Raw genomic sequence first — 21,576 nt, forward strand, 5'->3', positions numbered from 1 at the left:
ATGACTAGACACGTGTATTCCCCTCAGGGTGTGTGGTTTTTGGGAGTAGCCGGTGCAAAGAGAATTCAAATTCCATAATTAGAACAGAGAAATTTGATCTAACCTCTTCCAAATTACATTTCTCCTGTTTACAATGATGAAGCCATCTCGTATTAACCTCCCTGGAAAATGTGTTCTGCAGTCCTCACATCTGAAAACAAAACTATCTATTTATCTTTTCAGCTTGTCCCAAGCCTCTGCTCCCAAAAACATGGCCCCAGTTTCCACCTGCAAAGCCTTTCAGATAGGATACTTGGCATGTCTTTCCTTGCCTGGTATTTCTTCTTTGAGGAGGCAAATAAGGCACTTTTCAGAGTTTTCATTTTGATAAATTAGATTGTTCTTCTCACCTGGTTTAACCTCCACAGTTGGAATTATTTTTTTTGGTTTTAAATGACTTCTATCCATCAGAGAACCAACTGCTGCACCAGCTCTCCCTTCCCTATACCCTTCTCAGAGAGGATGGCATATTCCCAACATAGACTCCAGGCCCCAACATCCCCTCTTAAAAAGGAGGCAGTCACTTGACTGATTATCAGACCCAGTGTCAAACACCAGTTTTACACCAACAACAGAAAACTCAAGGCTTCCATCCACTACTGCTGAGCCTCACAGGTCAACAGCACTTTATTAGGCACATTTTCTCTCACTGCTCATAAAAGGAGCACATAACAGCTTTTTGTTACTTCAAAGTTTTCTTTCAAGTGACAGATTAACTAAAACTTCATTCATCTTATCAGTTAAGAGATACAACTTCCTTAAAGCACATTACAAACACTTCTGCATGCACTGATATTCAAGCATGTCCAGATTCACTCAATAAAAGTGGATGCTTCAGATGAGACAAGCAACCTATGCCAGTCCCAATTTTTACAGCCTGAGCCTTGACATCCAGTATTTTTGCCAATACCCACGGCAGTTCTGTACACAGTTTAGCATTTATGTTATAGCTACTGCCTCAGTTTTGGAGACAAATTTCAGGAGAAGATGCCCTGGAATGAGCATTTCCTCTAAGGAGAAAGGGCATCAATAACTCCCTTTTCTTCTGACAAAGAGAGAAACGGATATCAGGGGATGAAAGTGGAAAAAAAAAGTAGAACTGTTTATTAACAAAGCAAGATACCTGCAAAGCACAGGGGAAAAAAATAATTGAACAATACACTCCACCCACACTTCCCTGCATGGGCCAGAAGGCAAAGATGGCAGCTGCCCTTCTTCGCCTCTGGGAAGGGAGGAGAAAAAAAGAGTTCACACAGCAGCTGGGAACCTGTCAGATTTCTGGTGTGGGTCTTCTCCTCACAGCAGGTGAAGTTGGTGGAGTTTAATGTCCTTCATTGTGTTGGTTCAGCTCCTCAGAGATCCTGGGTTCAGGGTGGTCCCCCCACTGGCTCCCCAGAGAGGCCAGAAAGAAAAGCCAAGCCAAAACCAGCTCAACAGAGAAAAAAAACCAAAAAACCCCAAAATAAAAAATAAAACAAACAAACAAACAAACCAAAAATAACAAAACCAAACCAAAACAAAACAAAAACCACACTGAGGGAACTTCCTGGTAGGTGCTCCAGACTGTCTGGAGCACACCAGAGAGACATTCCCAGGCTCCAGCCCTGCTCTCGGTCCATCTTAGATATCGCAGCCATTTCTGGGCATAAAGCAGATTGATTAGGGAATAAAGTACCATCATAAAATAACCCCAAGAAAGTTATGAATTAATCAAAAGCTGTTTGACTGTGGTGGTTTCCATTGGAAACCAGGCAGAAACACCAATTTTGTGTAGTGGTTTTGGTTTGCCAGTTTGAGATTTCCCAGCCAACGCACCAATTAATGCGGTGCTGGCCAAATGCCGGTGCACCCACCAGCATATACTTACTCATTTCCTGGGGTGAGATAGGAAGGAGAAAGGAAAAGCAGGGTCAAAACTTAAAAGGATATAAAGAAAGCTTTATTAACAGTTACTAAAAAAAAAAAGGAGAATCAGGAAAGAATTTTTAAGAAGACTTCTCCCACTACAACCTTTTCTTTCCCACTCACAGTATCACTTCTAGAATCATCTTTTTGCAGTTCACTTATGGGAGAGGAGTCTCCTCCTCATCCCTCCCATCTGGGACTTGAGTTCTTCTTCACCGACCTCGGTGTCTTTATGTTGCTTCTCTACAAGCCTGCACTTTGTCCTTTTTTCTCACCAGAGGAAGGACTGAAGCACTGAAAGAGTTAGTATCTCTCCCAAGGCCTGCAGATGCTCAGGAGGGAGGACTGAAGCACTGAAAGAGCTGGTATCTTGCCCAGGGCCTGCAGATGCTCAGGTGGCCCTGCCTGGGCTCAGCAGCTTGTGGGGGGGAGCTGTGCGGGCTGGGCTGGGCTGGGGTAATGCCCAGGATCTCAGCAGCCGGGCCAGAGCTCAGCACCAGCCCAGAGCTCAGCACCAGCCCAGAGCTCAGCACAGCCCAGAGCTCAGCAGCCGTGCCAGAGCTCAGCACCAGCCCAGAGCTCAGCAGCCGGGCCAGAGCTCAGCAGCCGTGCCAGAGCTCAGCACAGCCCAGAGCTCAGCACCAGCCCAGAGCTCAGCAGCCAGGCCAGGGCTCAGCAGCCAGGCCAGAGCTCAGCACCAGCCCACAGCTCAGCAGCCAGGCCAGAGCTCAGCAGCCAGGTCAGAGCTCAGCAGCCAGGCCAGAGCTCAGCACCAGCCCACAGCTCAGCACCAGCCCACAGCTCAGCAGCCAGGCCAGAGCTCAGCAGCCAGGTCAGAGCTCAGCAGCCAGGCCAGAGCTCAGCACCAGCCCACAGCTCAGCACCAGCCCACAGCTCAGCAGCCAGGCCAGAGCTCAGCAGCCAGGCCAGAGCTCAGCAGCTGGGCCAGGGCTCAGCAGCCAGCCCAGAGCTCAGCACAGCCCAGAGCTCAGCAGCCGGGCCAGAGCTCAGCACCAGCCCAGGGCTCAGCACCAGCCCAGGGCTCAGTAGCCAGGCTAGGGCTCAGCAGCTGGGCCAGAGCTCAGCACAGCCCAGAGCTCAGCACAGCCCAGAGCTCAGCACCAGCCCAGAGCTCAGCACCAGCCCAGAGCTCAGCAGCCGGGCCAGAGCTCAGCAGCCAGGCCAGAGCTCAGCACCAGCCCAGAGCTCAGCAGCCAGGCCAGAGCTCAGCACCAGCCCAGAGCTCAGCACCAGCCCAGGGCTCAGCACCAGCCCAGGGCTCAGCAGCTGGGCCAGAGCTCAGCAGCTGGGCCAGAGCTCAGCACAGCCCAGAGCTCAGCACCAGCCCAGAGCTCAGCAGCTGGGCCAGAGCTCAGCACCAGCCCACAGCTCAGCAGCCAGGCCAGAGCTCAGCAGAGCTCCCCTGGGGAGGGGGACAATGGCTTCTCCTCCCCTTCCTGGAGTCTCTGGGTGAACCCCAATGGCAGCAGAATCTTGGCTGTGCCAACCGGGTCCCGTCTGCTCCTGGGGCCCGTTGGAGCCCGGCTCGGCAGCGGGCAGGGCTCAGCAGCAGCAGCAGCAGCAGCAGCCCGGGGTCAGCAGCCATGGCACAGCCTGGCCTTGGCCCTGTGGCCTCCCCTCCCCTGCCCACGGGCCCGGACCGCGGCACAGCCGAGACAGGGGGCCAGGCCGGCTGAGTCACCTGCTGGAAAAGACAAGGCTGAATTCCCAGGATTTTTCATTCTTAACATGGGAGTTCACAGAGGTGTATCAGCTTTCTCAGTGGTTTAACAGATTGTCAATTCTCAAAGCTAATTACTGATTTTATTTTTTTGTAAGACATGGAGAAAACTGCCAGCAGCTTCTCTATGCATCACTTCTGTGAGTGCCTCCCATGCAAAACCACCACACGGACAAAGCCTAAGTCTCATTTAACCATGTTTTTAGAAATAGTTTAGACTGATTTCAAAGTAAAATGCTCTGATTAAATTTTACCCTGCTATTCATCAGCAATTACACTTTTCTGTCCAGGCTCAGCTGTCCACTGGATTTTCTTGCAAACACATTCAGAAAAGCATCAGTTCCTCTGACCAAATGAACACGTCCTGAACTGGATCAGGGATGTTATAACGACAGCCAGGGCAAGCCAGCAATCCTCCTTCCCTCATGGCACAATAGGAACAGCATCTGCCCCTCTCCCACTCACCTATCTAATCTTGGCCATTCACCAAATAAAACCCATGCAGGCAAGTGCTGACTTTTGTCAGATATATTGCTTCAGCCTGGATTCCAAGGAGGCTGGCAGGGAAAGGTGAGTCACTCCACCTACACTGCTCAGAGATGTGACCACGACTAGGAAGAACACATGGAAAAGGAGAAAGTGGCTTTTCAGATGCTATGGCTGGCTGGAAAAAGGAAAAAAAATTCCTGGCAACTTATATTACCACTATGAGAATAAAAGAAGACTATGCCAAAGTAGAAACTAATCTGAACAAAAGTGAAAGAAAGTGCCAGTGTTTAGGTCCCCTCAGAAGACTTCACAATTCTCTCATTCATGTTTGTATTTCTGGGCCTCTTACTTGGTCTTTTAGGCTTTGTAATTCCCCTTCCAATCCTTCTGCATAAAATTTAAATATTAAATTTTAATTTGTTTTGTTTTTTTTTTTTTTGTTGTTGTTGTTTCATTTTGTTTTGTCTTTTGTTAAAATGAAGTAAAGCTGACATCCTCATGATAAATCTGCATGTTGGGATTACAAATTGTCCTCTGCAAATTGCTGGCAATCAAGCACTAGGAGAAAAGTAACACTGAAAGAAAGATAATTTGGAGTTCCAAAATTCTCGGTTTAAAAAGTTTATTTTTTAAGCACTTCAGCATCATCATCTTTTTAAGACGTAATAGAACTCAGGAGAGAATTGGCAAAGAAAACAATGAAATCATGATGCTGCAAGATGAGTCATTACAAGCAATTTTATTCCACTTCATAATTAGGAGGACTGGGCAGAGGACAGACAAGGCACACATAGCAGAGCTGCAAAAAAGAATCAAACAAACTTCAAAACAACCCAACAGCTTAATGCATGGGACAGATCTAGATGCTCACTCATACTATGCACACAGAAACCCCACACATTTCCATACTGGAAGCATTCAACAATTAGACAACAATCCATCAACATTTAGTACATTTAAGTTTACAACACCTTTAAAAAAAAACAAAAGAAATAATGAATGCTTTTTTAAAGCCACAACCATTTTATTGCATTTTCTTTACTTTCTCAGTTTACCTTCCCCTAATAATGTTGTATTTTCCATTGTTTATATAAACAAATGTGTACACATTATATGGGATGTATACTAAAGAGAGGTTTTTCCAAGGAAAAAACACAAAACAACTAGAAGCCATGACTGAGTTCATGAGGAGCTTTAAAAAATAACAACTATGAAATCAAACCTTTAACAACAATACTTCAAAAAAATCTACCTCCCCTTGTTTCCAGATAAAGCATAGAGATCAAATAGCTTGTAGTTACAACTGAATGATGAGAAAGCAGAATGCAATAATTCTGTCAGTTCAGGATTCTGTATTTCAGATCCAAAACTGCAGCTACAAGTAAATTTACAAAACTAAGCATAGACAAGAGAACAACTTAGTCATTAGCTGTTTGACACAAAACTATGTTATGGTATCTGACCAGGGGAAAAAACTCTCCCCTTTCCAGAGACTGTAACTTAGAGAAAAATCAATTTTACAGGGTTAAATCTTCAGAATGAGCAATCTCTACTTTAAAGTTGTGCTGATAAGGGAAGAGAAAGTTTGCTGCAGGCACAAAGACTATGCAATAGTATGACAAGTAGATTGGAAACAACTCCAGAATCCTGCCCCATCTCTATGTTTTTTAATGTGTGTGTCCATTGGACACCAATTCTAACTGTTGGAGGTGGATGAGGTGGCAATTTTCACTTTCACCACCAGCTAACGGTATACTTCAACTCTACTGGAATCAATTAAATGGATTACCTAAATTTAAGCTGTATTCCTGTTTCATAGTTTCAGAAATCTTCAAGTCCAGTGTTAACACAGTTCCAAAAAAATATAAGAAATTTCCCAACCTCCCCCCATCTTGAACACCTATTAAACATGTGCTTTATTTCATTAATTGCAATCCAAACAGATTTTGTAAATCACATAAACTGTCATACCGGATGATTGTGGTATGAAAAGGTATGACTCCTCTGAAAAGGAACCACTTCTAAATGTTTTTATGAACATCCTCTGAAAAGGAACCACTTCTAAATGTTTTTATGAACATGCAAAACCAGTTTTGCCCCATTCCTGTCATTTGTTACCTGCTGTGCTTGAATAGGTAAACTCTGCTCTGGGGAATTATGAGACCAGATGAAGAACAGAATGTTCCTATCTGGATTAACTCCAAATGGGTCAGTGGGAACTGAGTGGAGTCAACCATCCCTGAATGTACTTCCTTGGAGATTTCTGCCTTTTTGCAGTGACTTGACACTAAGCTTTAACAACCAGACACTCAAGAAGGGTGATACATGAAAAAAATTTCATGCCCAGCTGCAAGTCACCAGAGGGAGGCAAAGGAGCCAACACCTTAATTAAATGTTATTGCACAAACTTCCACAATGTGGTTTTGGAGGTTGCTCTCTTCTCCAAAGAAGCTGCCTGCTCTTTTAGATGAACCAGCCTGACTGCCTGTGGCCAGTTTCCAACTCAGGTCTCTGAAATGCCACAAGATTACCACCTACCAAAGAATGTCCAGCTCATTCCTTCCAGCACAGCACAAATTGTAAAACCAGCCTAGAGAGGGGTCACAGAGCACCTACAGAGTGGTGGCCACTGGAGAAGCAGCTCTTTGCAGCCAGGTCCTGAGTGAGCTCAGTTGCTAACCAGAGGTGAATTACTGTCTGGAAAGAACAGCTAGACTGCAAAACCACAAAGCACCCTGGCCCATGTGCTCCTCTGTTTAAAGCTTGGCTCGGCAGTTACAATTGAACAAGCTTGGCCCATGGTAGTTACATCTGAATGACATACAGATGTATACATATAGTAATGTCAAACATGACACATTATATATGCAAATATGTTCAGGGGTTAAATATATTTGCATACATTATCTTGCTACATAAGGTGTTTTAATTCATGGAATGCTATCACTTGGACAGAAGCTTTACTTATTTTGGAAAGCATCAATCTGTTCTTACTTAGCATTTAATATTCCATCCCCAAGAGAGGATGAAGTTCTCCTGAATGTGCTGGGAGGACTATCACAAAAACAAAGCTACAAGTCCTGCTTCCCAGATGTACCAGTCAGAGCACTCACAAAGTTGTTACTGGGAGCTCCAGTAAAGAAACCAGCAACATCCACACCTACTGCTCAGCCCTGTTTCTCTTAATCAATGCAGGGCAAGAAACCTGCAGCACACAACCACATAACAGTGGAGTCCTTACTGTCAGTAGCTGGTGTAAGGTTTTCCACCCTTCCAAAAAACATGACTTGTTTGACTATCTTTACTTTCACACTCCAAGATGTGCTTGTCACCTGCAAATCATGTCTTGCAAGCTTCTGCACTGATTACAACCTTAGAGTGTACTAGCCCTTACACTAATTTCCATCACATGAAATTTTTGATTTGTAATTACTTGAATCATTGTTTTGGTAGAAAGGGCAGAATCATAACAATCCTGTATCCTCCAGACAGCAAGGAGCTTGAGGTGTGGCATTCATATATACAGATACAGATATATGCAAACATACTAATTTGCTGTAATTCAAATTGATATCTTTTAAGAGAGACCATTATCCACATCTATTTTGTTTCTCTTTTGTTCTATGAGTAAATTCTCACGTGGAAAGATAAATATTTTTGGTGACTGGAGGCATCTGGAGAGCTTTTGAATCTATATCAAGATTTAATAATCAGGTAGCTCTCTAACACTTTTCTGGTCCAAATCAAGAAAAAATCCCTAGGCTTCAGAACCAATATTACATTAAAATAAAGGGCAGGAAAGTGACTTATTTAGGTCTTAAGACGCAAAGACACACAGCCATTTCTGGCTGATACTCTCAGCTAGCTCATATCTCCTAAGAGGGCAGAAAATGTGTTTTTAAAACCTCTGCTATAGGTTGAAGGAGAGTAAGGGAAGGCAGGCAGACCCCAGATCAGGTTGGGAGAATGAGGACTCATCAGACTGCATTCAGCTCTAAGCAAAAAACAGGTCTGAGTGAAAGTTTAACTTTTCTTATGAGTCCTTTGATTCCAATTATTCCAGGCTCAAGTCTGCTATCAACATTGCTCCTGGCATTCCTCAGCCTGGCAGCAATTGTTGTAAAGTCTCATCACAAGAGCAGGTTCTAAGAGCTAGCCAAGCTTACATAAGTCCTCGTTCGGTATTTTTCAATTTGCTTTACGTTTAATCTTCTTATACCACAGGAATTTTTTCAAAGTCTCTGGAATTTAAATCCAATAAAACACAGCTCTAGACTTACTTGTTAAAACCACACCAGACACCTCACCTAATAACTTCAATAAACCTATTATGATATATAAACCAAATTACATTTTTATCAGCAGCAGTCTTAATCTCTTAATTGCCTCAATGTAAGGAGGTATGTAAATGTCTGCTGGCTAATACACTCTACGCACTAATAAAATACAGATGTATAATATATTAATGTTAAATGTAACACATTATAGATGCAAATATGTTCAGGGGTTAAATATATTTGCATACATTATCGTGATACATAAGGTGTTTTAATGCATTATGTGTATGTGTTGGCGATGGATAGAGATGGGGAAGACTGATTCAGTGATCGGAATCCGATTTATTGTGGGATACAAACATGTATATACCATTTCAGGGAGCATAGTAATGTGTACTGCAGTGATTAGGTTAAAATCACATACACAAACTTATGCATATCACAACATCTCTTGCTTGCAGAGTTTAATGAGATTTGCTTTTTCTGGTAAACCAGTCTGATTGAATCTTCTTGCAATCTAGGTCTAAAAGTCCCGTTTGCTTTTGCCAAGGCATCTTGTTATCAAATCTCTTATGTTAACTGGACCCAAAGACCATCATCTGTCTTGTGTCCCCTAATATCCCAACATCTCCTCCTTTCCTTTCAACCAAAAATACTCTTTCAACAGCCTTATTAATTAATCTCTGCATACATTGGAAGGTATCAAGATTAATACAGTTATTATCAAAATTACCACATACATACCTATCCTAAAAACAATCTTTTAGTTAAAAACTCCAGCCACTAAAAGGCTCAGGCTTGATCTTTATAAACTAAAAACATTCCCAATGGCAGTTACACTACTGGATTTAGAAAGTCTGCCAGAAGTGTAGTTGTACCAAAAGGTTTGATTCTCATACACAGGGTAAATAGGGAGAAACATTTTTAGACTGATTCCTTCCCATGAATTCAAAATTAACACAAAAATCCAATTCCACAGAACCCAAGAATTCTAATTTTGGAGTTCCACCAAGAGTGCTTCAGGAGAGCAAGGGATACAATTTGTTATGAAGTGGTTTGCTTTCAAAAATGTTTAGTGTAAATATTAGTGTAAAATTCTGAAGGAGATATATTCCCCCTAATTTTTTGTGTAAATATCAGTGTAAAGTTCTGGAAGAGCTATATTCTGCCCTAATTTTTTGTTTTTTAATAACAAGAGTATTTCTCATTATGAACATGAAGGTAACATAAAGGCATAACAATATATAATAAAACAATAAACTTATCCTAAGCAAAAATAAATCAGATAATATATACAATTAGTAGCATGTGAAAAATAAAATGGTGATTTTTAAACAATTTAAATCAATTTCTTAAATATTGTACTATTATTTAGAGTCTGTAGTAATTGGCAAGCTTTATTTTTTAACGTGAGGGCTTGGAAAATCATTCTTGGGTAAAATTTTCAAATTCACCTTAATAGGAGGTTTAGCTATTACAGGTCCAAATTTGACAAGTCAAAATTACTTGAATATAATTTTGGTGCAAAAAATTTTATCTACTAGTTAAGGCCAGGACTTGGCCAGGGTCCAGGCTTTTAACTGGAAGAGTTTTTTTAATATATTTCAGAAACCTCTCAGTAATAGTAGTTAGAAAACTAGCATATGTCTTATAAATAGCTATACAACAATAAGTGAAGGTTCGTAAAGTAACTGGCTTTCTCGTTTATCATTAGTTAAGTCTATGGTACCATAGACAAATAGCAAATTAATGAAGTAATGCTTGTTATAAAAAGTCAGTGAATTCACATAATGAGATTAACAACATAATCAGGGTTACTAATATATCAGTAGAAACTGTATTAAGAAATTGAGGTTATATTTTCCTAGACATTTATGCATATATGACATTAAAGTAAAAAAATAAAAAAGAAAGCATTCAATAACTCATAACTATCACATTGATAATGGTTATAATATCGAATTGTTTCTCATTCTTCAGTACTACTTATAAAAAATAATACAGCAAAAATTGTTCTTATTTCTATAACAAAATAATGTTATCTTGTAATTTAAATGAGCCTGTTTTGACAAAAATTCATTCAGACTTTATATCTTATAATTCAACAGGTATACTTCAACAAAACTTAAAATCAGCTTCACTAAAACTTAACCTTAATCAACTATCTCTAAAAGAACTTTAAGTTAACATCACTGAGACTAAGCAAAAATCATTCTTAACATGAATTAACTTATTTAAACTCTACTATTACAAAAAGGTTACTGAAAATTTGTCATATAACAGTTAAACATAAAAATAAACAACATGCAAGTAAACAATTGTACTGGAATCTTTACAATAAAATTACCTTGCTAGAACTATGGAGTAAAAAGCAACCACTTAATAAAGCTGACAGTGGAGTTAAGTCTCAAAAAATCACTACAGATAAAGGTCAAGGTTTGTCTTGGATGCAAGCTAAAGATTCTTGAATTTAAAATTTATCTAATTCCTCCTAGTGAACTATGTAGTTATGCTATCTTACTAATATGTAAAAAGACACCACCTCTATACCAACACCTTTGAATTTTTCTAGTAACAATCCTGTTCAAAATCACAAGTTACTAAAATTAGAAGGTAAATCTCAACACTGGCTGGTGCCAGGCAGGGGGGCTGTACCCCCTGCAGCAGCTTTAAAGATTTCTTGTAGGATAGATTTAAGTTTGGCTTAGTAAGAGTGATGGGATATAAACATTGAAGGCTAAAACAAAAAAAGATTTAGTTTTATAGTACTAAATAGCTGTACTGAAAAATTCACAACAAAATATATTGTTAATATAAGGCAAGTTAACTGGTAAGTATAACCTGTTTGACCAGGGCTAGGTGTCCCTCAGGGCTTTAGATCTGTATCAAGCGACCCTTTGGTAGCTGCTGCTCCTTCCAGTGCTTGAAAGCACCTGGGGCACTTCAGCCAGGGACCATTGTGGGAGCATCCCAACTGACTCTTGTACAAAATCTGAATGCATAAAACTTCCCCACTGTGTTAACACATCCCCCCCCGCCAAAACTAGGGGAACAGACAGCACCAAAAGTTTAACTGTGGAGGATCAGCCCATCAGGCCCCTTTATTTGCACCAAGTGTTGGTTTTGCAGGCTTTAGCTCTTTCCAACCATGCCAGAGAGTCCCCAAGTCGATGATGGTCAATCTATTGGCTCCTTGAGATAACAGTCACATCGGCTCCCTTATCAATGACTCCTGTTAGGAGCGTAGTCCTTTCAGAGTCACTTTGCATTGGCATGTTCGATGCTCAGATGTAATACAGTTGTGTCCATAAAATCTGTGGGATTCCTGTGGAACCAAAACCCCCATCCCTCTGTTCAGCTGTCGGGGGTGCAGACAGGGGTGCTGCAGCAATGGGTATAAGTCGAGCTATATTGTTCCTGGCTGGGATTACACGGGGTGGCTAGGGAGTCCGTGCCATGAATCAGAGTCAACAGCTCCAGGGAGAACAAACAAACACGGTATGTGTGCGCTGTCCAGGTGGTCCGAAAATTCCTGTGGGAATCAAATGAACCAATGAACCAAGCAACATTACTGTGTTGGAGGTTGCCAGGTCCATTCCTGCGCTGGGGTGGCTGGTCGGTGACAGTCCTGCCAGGGCTGCCTGCGGTCTGGTGAAGGCTGCTTGTGGTGGCTGGGCTGGGCTGAGGTTTGCTGGGCTGAGGTTTGTGGTGGTCCACTCTGAGGCACTGGCTGGGAAATCTGTGTCTTCACGCAGTGCAGCTCCGTGCTTTGGCTCTGGTTTCCCAATATTGGACAACCTTCAAAGTCATACTTGGACCGACACTGATTACTGCACGAGGGCAAATACTGGGAGTTTTGGAGCTGGCCTCTCCCTTTTCAAAACAGCCCTTTTTCAAATGCCAAGATTTCCTGCAGGTTTGAGGGTCCCCCTCCTTATGGGCCTTTTTTAGTTGCATCCATTTTTCACGAGGGTCAGGAGGGAATCGATCAGTCTCATAATCTGAATCTATCAGCCCTGGATCGAAGGGCTTCCCCTCCTCACTGCTAGAGCTGCGGTTAGCAATATAAACTGCTATACACCATGAGAAAGGATGCCTCCCCATCTTCCCCTCCTTTCTCTGGGCAAGGGTGAGGTTGATTGCTGTGGCCACTCTTCAGTACAAGAGGTGCCAGTTTCAAGCGGGCAGGGAGAGCCAGAGTGAGGAGAGATAGAGCGGGGTAGGGGGCCGGCAGCATCCGGCCGCTCTCACTTTTTCAATGTCTTAAAAAGTATTCTCCAGGACAGGAGTAAAAGTGATTTAAGGTCCTGCTTTAGGATGGGAGAGTCATGCTTGTCCAAAAGGGCGAGCATGGTTTCATGTGGATGCAAGAGCCTGGTCAGAGAGTGAGAAATCCAGGTAAGTTTTCTCACGGTGAACCTGTGAGACTTTAGGAAGTTGCAGAGAAAGGATGATAGCTTGCTATTATTAACAACCTGCAGATGGTGTTTTCCTAATCTCTGTTTTCCTGTTCTTTCTCAAAGATTGTTTATAAGAAAGCTGTTTTTGTTAATTAACCAATCAGGTGAAATGCATTGATTGATTGACAAATCTGGTCTGTCTGTATCAGAACAGTCTATAAATAGAGAGAATTTTTATAGTAAAGCTGCTGCTGTGCAAACCAGCCTTCCGGTGAGTCTGTGCCGTCTCTTACTCAACAGCGACAGTTTCATGGATGTCTCTCTCTTTGGGCATTTCCTTTCCCACTTTCTGTTCCTTTTCAGTTCCTCTGGCTCACCTGTCACTCACAGCAGACAGGCGACTTTTGGCCCAGATGTGATTCTCTCAGTTTCACCATCGGTTCCAGGGGCTCGCCGACTGCCGCCAGTCAGGCCGGTTCACTGCCTCACATGGAGGCACCAATTGTTGGCGATGGACAGAGACAGGGAAGACTGACTCGGTGATCAGAATCCAATTTTATTGTGGGATGCAAATGCTTATATACTATTTCAGGGAGACTAGTAATGTGTACTACAGTGATTAGGTTAAAATCACATACACAAAATTATGCATATCACATCATCTCTTGCTTGCAGAGTTTAATGGGATTTTCTTTTTCCAGTAAACCTGTCTGAAAATTAGACCTAGATTGCAAGAAGATTCAAAGTCCCACTGGCTTTTGCCAAGGCATCCTCTTATCAAATCTCTTATGTTAACCAGGTCCAAAGTCCATTGTCTGTCTTATGTCCCCTAATATTCCAACAAGTATGCATACATGTACATATATATACATGGACATTTGTCAAATATAATTTTTATTTATTAAACCAAAAAACAAATTTTTCAGTTTTTGGTTATTGCATACAGAATCACAGAAGTTCAAGACTGGAAGAGACCTATAAGATCATCAAGTCCAGTCAATGTTCTAACTGTTCACTAGATCATGGCAGCAAGTGCCACATCCAGTCTTTTTTTGAATTCTTCAAGGGATGATGACTCCACCACCTCACTGGGTAAATGATTCCAGTATCTGACCACTCTTACTGTGAAATATTTGCTTCTTAATTCTAACTTACATCTCGCTTGACGCAACTTGAGACTGTCCTCTTGTTCTATCTGTTGTCGCCCGGAGAAAGAGACCGACCCCCAGCTCACCACAGCCACCCTTCAGGAAGTTGTAGAGAGTGATGAGGTCGCCCCTTAGTCTCCTTTTCTCCAGGCTGAACAACCCCAGCTCCCTCAGTCGCTCTTCGTATGGCTTGTGTTCCAAGCCCCTTATTAGTCTCGTTGCCCTCCTCTGGACATGCTCAAGTAACTCGATGTCCCTCCTAAAACCTTTTTTGGAAGCTGTCAAAATTACATCATTCAGAGTATTCAGGACTAAGGATGCCAGTTAAGCCTAGAGAATTCCAACACATGTGAACCAACCAACAGTGGATGGGGCAGGCTACCCAGAGAGGTGGCACAGGCTCTGTCCTTAGAGCTCCATTTTCAAGACTCAACTGCACAAAGCCCCATGCAGCCTGGTCTGCTTTGGGCACGGGGTCAGACCAGAGACCTCCTTCAGGTGATGCTATCTACCAACTTCTTGGCCAAGCCTCCACACCCAACAGCTTGTGTTAATTATTTTACTGAGTCACTAAAAATAATTATTCTACTCAAATAATTATTCTACTCAGAGAAACAGCTGTCAATTTGTCAAGGAATTAGAGAAGTTACTATACTCTTCAGCTATTTTGCTAAGCTTTGTTTTGGAAAAGAACTACTAATTAAAAGAAATTGTCATACCTTTTCTTCACAAAACTTATAAATCAAACTGCTTATTATTCTTCACAGTTTATTAAATTCATGCAAATCACAAATCATGAAGAACCAAAAGAGATCTGTGCTTCTTGTGGGTTTGCCCTAAAATTCAGCACTGATCAATTAAAAATGAGTAAGGGAGATGGCTTACATCTGTCACACAAACAGCTCATGGGGGAAAAATTAAAATTGAAAAGCATGAAGATCTTGTCAGCTTCCTCAGGTTTTCATACACGATTCGTGAAGAAGCACAGCAGTTGATCGTGTTTTTTCCACAGAAAAGGCATCTGAAGATCATGCAAGTCCCAAAATTATCTGTTAATCATTAATCAAACAAAAGACAAATGAGAAAGCAAGGGGGAAGCTTCCTTTCTTTACTCACTCATTTGTTCACATGACTGCCAAGGATCCTGATGATCCCAGAGAGCCTGCCCTATGTACCCACTCAGACACCCACCCCCTGTCAGCATCTTAAATAAAAGTGCAAAAGGGTTCCTGCAACAAATGCAAACCTTTGCCAGGGAAATCTGGGAACAGAACTGAGAGAAAGAGGAACTGAAAGTCTGTAATAGAAGCAAAGTAAAGGCATTGTTCCCCCTCCCACATTTAAATGTCACTTCTTGAAAGATCTACTAGGAAACTAAACAATGAAGAAACAAGTATTTGGGGTCTTTTCCTAAAAAAAAACAAACAAAAAATGCCAAAAATAACAAAAATAAGAACCTATATACATCACCCAGGTTAGAGAAAAACACTGTCAAGAAACATCCTTTTTGTCTTTTTTCTGAGGACCAGCTTATGAGATATTGATATCTTAACAATTTCATTTCAGTCAGCTGGTAAAGGAGTCTTGCTTAGAAACAGGCAGCTAGAGCAGGGAGCAAAATAGGCAGAAGCCTCAGTGTGCTAATGAGAGGACATTATTTATAAACTGAGATCACTGACACAAATTCATGAGGATAGTTACTGTCTGTTGCATTTATCTACTAAAACCAGACAATTACTGAAAGAGATTAAATGCAAGAATAGCTACTGCAGAATATGGCAGTGTCACAAACCATGACAACTCTCAGCCAATGAGAATGATTCACATGAGGGTCAGAAAGTTACATGCTAAGCAACCATGGCAGCACCAGGACATCACTACAGAGTATTTCCTTTCAAGATGCTAAATCATTATTAATCTACTTGTAATTTTAGAAAGGAATTCTTCATGTGTAAAATAGAGAGAATTTGTTTTGGTCCTGTTTTTCTCTTGCTCATACCATTTCCCAAAGCAAAAGTACACTACAAAGCAAAGTACAGATTCTTTGCTGCATTCCAGAAAATACTTGTAAAAATAGTAGGAAAAACATTTCATTTCAGAAAAGAGATCAACAGAAAATGTAATTCAAACATAAAAATTTAACCCTTTAGCATAAGAAGATAGTTCAAGAGCAGAACATGCACGCACACCGTTTCTATTATATGAAATATTTAGTGCTATAAAAACAAGTGGCTTGCTCAAAACATCAACCTTAAAGAATCAAGACTGACAAACACCTTACCACAAGATTGCCAGATGTTAAAACCTACTTCCCCATGAAACATAAAGAAAAGGAATAAATGTCAAGCCTCAAACATTCACATGGAACGACAGAAGACAGAAAGCTTCTGCAGAAACATCAGCGCCCATTTCAGTAAATGTTTCCAGACAGAGGATGTCTCTCAAATTTCTGGCCATCACTAAGGCAGACACCATCACAGAAGCCTCTGAGCATACACATTCAGTCCTCCTGAACAGTTCTGGTACAAAATTCAAGCCTCCTTTCTTCCAGCACCTTCACAGTGGCAACACCTACACACCTATCATTAAGGTCAGGGCTACAAAGAGCCAACAGAAAAGTGCATCCTTCCACGGTCTATCTTGACGCATGGCATCAATCATAAAATCTCATTTTTTACTTAAGCTACACACCCAAAGCAGACATTTCCTTCTGTTACATTCAGACAAGAAATGGTTGAAAGAAGCTACTAAACTCCAACGAGTGTTATAACTGGAAGCTTTAAACATCTGAGCATCTGCAGAACTGCTCAAATTGATACATCCTGCCCAACGTTGGCAAGATCACGCCTCAAAGCCGGAGCCTGTGGCAGGCAGCCCTGGCTGCAGGGACGGAGGGCTGGAGTGAAGGTGTCTGTCTCCTCTTATTCATGGCGTACTGGGGTCCCTCCCGGGAAGGGCACCACAGACCCGCATCCCCATGCCCTGGGGAAGCGGGGCGGGCACCGCGAGCATCCCTCTCTGCTGTCAGGCTAAATACTGTGCACCACCTCACCCCACCCAGTTCTTGACTCCCCGCAGGAGAAGGGGAATTGACACAGGAGGAGGACAGAAGCCGAAGCCTTCAGGCCGAAGCATGGCAAGCAGGGAGCGAAGGAGACCTCGAGGTGACTCACCCCTCCCACACCTTCTTTTCTGAGATCTGCCGGGGGGAAGGGGGGGCGGGGGAAGAACGGCACCCAGCCGCGCTAACTCCTCCTCTGGGATCCAAGCGTTCAGCCAGCCCACCCCGCAGCCACTGCGGTGCGGCACACCCCCGGACGGGCGGGCCCGGGGGACCCCCAGCCCCCGCCCGCCCCCGAGGGAGTGACCCGCGGAGGTGCGGCCCGGCCGGGGCGGGCGGAGCCACCCCGGGGAAGGGAGGAAAGAGGGCGGGCAGGGGCGGAGGGGCGCGGGCTGTCGGCGCCTCCTCTCTGCTGCACTGCAGAGGCGCCATCTTCCCGCGCCTCCGGCCCGCGGGGGGGCTCGGGCCGGCCCCGACCACCGCCCCCCCGGGCACCGCCTTCCCGCGGGGCCTCTGCACCAGCCGCCGGGGAGCTCTGGCCGCCGTCCCGCACACCTGCGCCGCCCAAGGCCCGCTCCCCCCCATGGGAGGATACCACCGGCTCCGCAGCCCGGTTTCGCTTCCCTGCCGGGGAGACGCCCTCGCGTCCCGGCTCACAGCCTGGCTGCTCGCCCCGGCCCCCGCCCCATCGGGGTACGCCGCGGGGCCATCCGCCTGCGGAGTGCCTGCTCCTGGGGAAAGTTCCCCTCCCCGAGCCCCCGGCGGAGCCAACCCCAAGGCAGAACTGGTGCCCCTGGCGTAGGGGGCAGCGCCCCGGCAGCCGGACACGCTCAGCGGGGCTGGGGGCGCCAGCACCGGGAGCTCCCAGCCCCGCTCCCTCCCCGATGCCTCCGCCGCCCCCGGCTCGCCGCTCCTATTGTTCGGCGGCAGCTAGGGATGGAACACCCCTAGGAAAGCAACGCTCGCCTGCCCCGCCGCGGCCAAGCCCACGCCGCGGGGGCGGCTGCGGACAGACAAAGCTTCGGAGAAGCGGTGGAGGGTGGTAGGGAAGCCCCCGCCCGCTGCTTCCCGCCCCACTTACCTCTAGAGCCCGGGCGGCGCCGGCGGCCAGCAGCAGGACGGCTAAGTGGGGCAGCATCGCCGCGGCTGGGAGCGGGGAGGAAGGAGGGGAAGGAGGGATGCCGTCCGGCGAGACGCGACGGGATCCGACTGTAAATCCTCGAGGCCGTGCCGCTGCCGAGGAAAACGACTGATGTGCGGCGGCTCCGGCAGCGGCGCGGCGGGGCCGGTCAGCTGATGGCCCGGCCCGCCCCCGAGCGGGCGGTGCGGCCGCCCGGCCTGCGGGGACCCCTGGCGGCGGCGCCCGGGCGGTGCGGCCTGCCTCGGGGCGGGCGGACCGGCTCTACCTGCCCTCGGTGGGTCTGAGGGAGCTCCCGTGCCCTCCTCGGCCGCTCGGTACCACCCATCACCTTCCCCGCACTGCCTGTCCGCCGCCCGCATCTCCAGGGACCGGGGCGCCTCCATGCGCGGTCCCCTCTCGCTGAGGCACTGCGTTCAGAAAGGGAACCCCCATTTTTGCAAGGTGCTCACAAAACCACTCAAATCTAAACGTGTTGTGTGGTTTAAAGGCTATTTAACACATTCTGCCTTTGCTAGCAAGGTTGCACACCGGGCCGGGATCTCCTGTTCCTGTCGAGGTGCAGGTGATGAGTCAGCACAGCCGTTTCACATATGGCACACCACACACACCATTGATAACAATGATATGCAGGAACATCAGAGGAGCTGGGACTTATGGCAGATGAACAAGGAAGAAATCAAATTAAAATGTAGGACTTCATCAAATACCATCAAATCAGGAGGCCAACATAATCTCACCCTCTGAACAGCACTGTTATAATTGGTATAATAAACCTGTAAGAAGAACTTGAAAGTGACAATTAGGAGCTTCATGTTGAAACAGCTGCTATTGTAGCCAAAATTCAGTGTGACTGATGTGCACACTCCATGGCAGGATTTCTGCTCCCACTAAGGCTCCCAAGACAGCAGCTGATAGATCCACCCTGTAACGGGGACCTGCAGCCAGGCCATGTGAGGGGCAGGTGATGGAAATCTGGAGCATGAGTCTGATGAGGAGCAGCTGGAGGAACCTGAGGTGTTCAGCCTTTAAAAAAAGGAGTCTCAGAGGAGATTTTCTCACTTTCTATAACTATCTAACAGGAGGTTGCAGAGAGATAGGAGTCACTCTCTTCCCCTCATCATAAGTGATAGGATAAGTGGAAATGGCCTCAAATTGCAACAGAGGAGATCTAGGCTGGATCAAGGTGCTCAGGGAACTGACTGACTCATGAACCCTGGAGATTTTTAAAAGGTGTATGGGACCTTGTGACACTTTAGGGACATGGTTCATTGATGGACTTGATGATCTTAGGGTTCTTTTCCAACCTAACTGATCCTGTGATCTGATTCTATGACATGCCCTTGGTGTATGGCTCAGTACAGAAGCCCAGTGTTGTGCTCACTGCCACTCACACTCATCTTCCCTTGAAGTCACAACTGCAATGCACTAAAATTCTTGGACAGTTATGTCCAGATGTGGAAGGATGCTTTGCAGGTGAGAGGAACCCAGGTTGCCTGCCAGGTGAGCTGCAACATGCAGTGAGAGACCACCAGTGCATTGCACCCCTACAGCCAGGCCTTAGAGTTAGAACATGACTCTTCTCATACAAGCCTATGAACTGTATGGAAGCTTTTGGGGAATTTCTTGAGTCACACTTGATGAATTTAACAGATCTCTGACAGGCAGATAACAGCTGAGCTTCTGAAACACACCAGTGACACAACTGTACATTGAAATTAGTTAAATGGCAGGCTTAGCTGTAATGATTTAACACTGTTTTCTGCATTTTAGGATAATGATCACATGACTTTGAGGGGTTACAAAGGAATTGCTGTGCAAATTTTCTAACTAGTTGGCTTCTAAGCTCAGACATTGGAAAGGCAACTCCATGGCTGCAAATAAGCAACATCCTGTTAAAACTTATTGAGGTTATTCAAAAACAATTCTTCCCTGAAATAATGGAGGCAGTCAGAAGGAAATTTTTTGCACGTTTCTGAGGGGAAAAAAGGGACAGATAGAAAACTAAAATAGATTCATGTAGCTCTTTATTATAGGTTGGCTTGGTACCTCTGTAATCATGTCTTCCTAGTTCTAAAATCAAATACTATTTCAACTGCTGCTTCTTTGGATCAGCCAAGCCTGCTTTTTTTGTCACAATGGGAGTGCAGGAAGGCTGGAGGTTCCTTTTGCCTATGGTTAGGAGTGGGGCAGACCCATGGGATTGCACACCTTCAAGGAGTGCAGGAAAGACTCAAGTGACAAGATGGGGAAAAGTCAAAGGGATCAGGAGACCCCTATGAAATAGGTATTTCCATTTACAGCAACTAAACACCAGTGGAAATATCCAAAGTACAGTGACAATGTTTGCTTAATATTTCCTTAAGTTACCCACTGAAAGGTCAGAGGTAAAGATATTTTGAAAGCTGTTCATAAGGTCTACAGAATTTGGTGATGACCTGCTGATAGAGAAAAGAACAAGGACTGTGTCCTATTTTCTACTCTTTGTCATTTTCAGGATCTGTACAGAAGGTCCAATACACTTTTTTCCATTCTTTCTATACTTGTCGTTTTAGTATAGAAATATATTCTTACCAGACCTCAGAAGCTGTCATAGCTGGAGTGCAACAAATCCCACTACTGCCTCACAGCAGGGCCAACAATGGAAATCATCTTCCTGGAGAAGAAGGAAGCACAGGTTGGGTCACAAAATGATAGGGCTTACATTCAAATTTAATACAATGCAAACAATTCCAAACTATACCCAGATGTGATTTTGCCTTAAACTCCTGAGCTTTTTAATTCAGTGATGAGCAAAAATGCATGTCATGGTTTTTTGGGGGGTTTTTTGGCCACTTCTATGCTCTGCCTGTGTATTTTTTTTTTTTTTTTTTTCACAAATCATGTCTAATATTATTTTACAGCCTTGTCTTTTCAATATATTATGTATATGCAAACATTGTTCAGCCATTCCCTTTCTCATTAAATACTCATGAAGCAAGTGGACCTTAACCACAGATGCTGATACTACTCTACAGTAGGTAATAAACCACCTCAGCCTGCTTCATAACCTAATGAATTAGAGAACAGAACTTGTCTGTGATTTCTGAAGAGGGACAGGCAGTCTGTGGCTGGGACACAATTACAATTGCCAGATATTGCCAAATATCTCTGAATATTAAAAAGTAGTTCTACATAATGCCTGCCATTTACCTGCCATTCATTGAATTTCTGATGCCCAAGGCTTGTTTCATTCACAACAACAAAATAGAAGTTATTACTGCATTTGTCAGCTATATTTTATTTGTATGAGAGATACTTCCTCAGATTATTTCAGAACAATGCTGCAGCTAGTGCTTTCATGGAGACAATTTCTTCATTTGTTCTCATCTCTGAGAA

The 21,576-nt window shown here is 44.3% G+C and overlaps 1 protein-coding gene across 4 annotated transcripts in view; it reads right to left on the bottom strand.

Annotated features, from left to right (window-relative positions):
- Nucleotides 1-18,388, bottom strand: part of APP (amyloid beta precursor protein) — a 195,273-nt gene extending 176,885 nt beyond the window's left edge. For all 4 annotated transcript variants that reach the window (XM_059467031.1, XM_059467030.1, XM_059467028.1 and 1 more), the window contains exon 1: nucleotides 18,142-18,388. In XM_059467031.1, the coding sequence (XP_059323014.1) occupies nucleotides 18,142-18,198 (57 nt within the window). In that variant the 5' untranslated portion in view covers nucleotides 18,199-18,388. The remainder of the gene's footprint in view (nucleotides 1-18,141) is intronic.
- Nucleotides 18,389-21,576: the final 3,188 nt, after the last annotated feature.

This window comes from Ammospiza nelsoni, chromosome 2 (assembly GCF_027579445.1).
Source record: "Ammospiza nelsoni isolate bAmmNel1 chromosome 2, bAmmNel1.pri, whole genome shotgun sequence".
NCBI classification, from domain to species: domain Eukaryota; kingdom Metazoa; phylum Chordata; class Aves; order Passeriformes; family Passerellidae; genus Ammospiza; species Ammospiza nelsoni.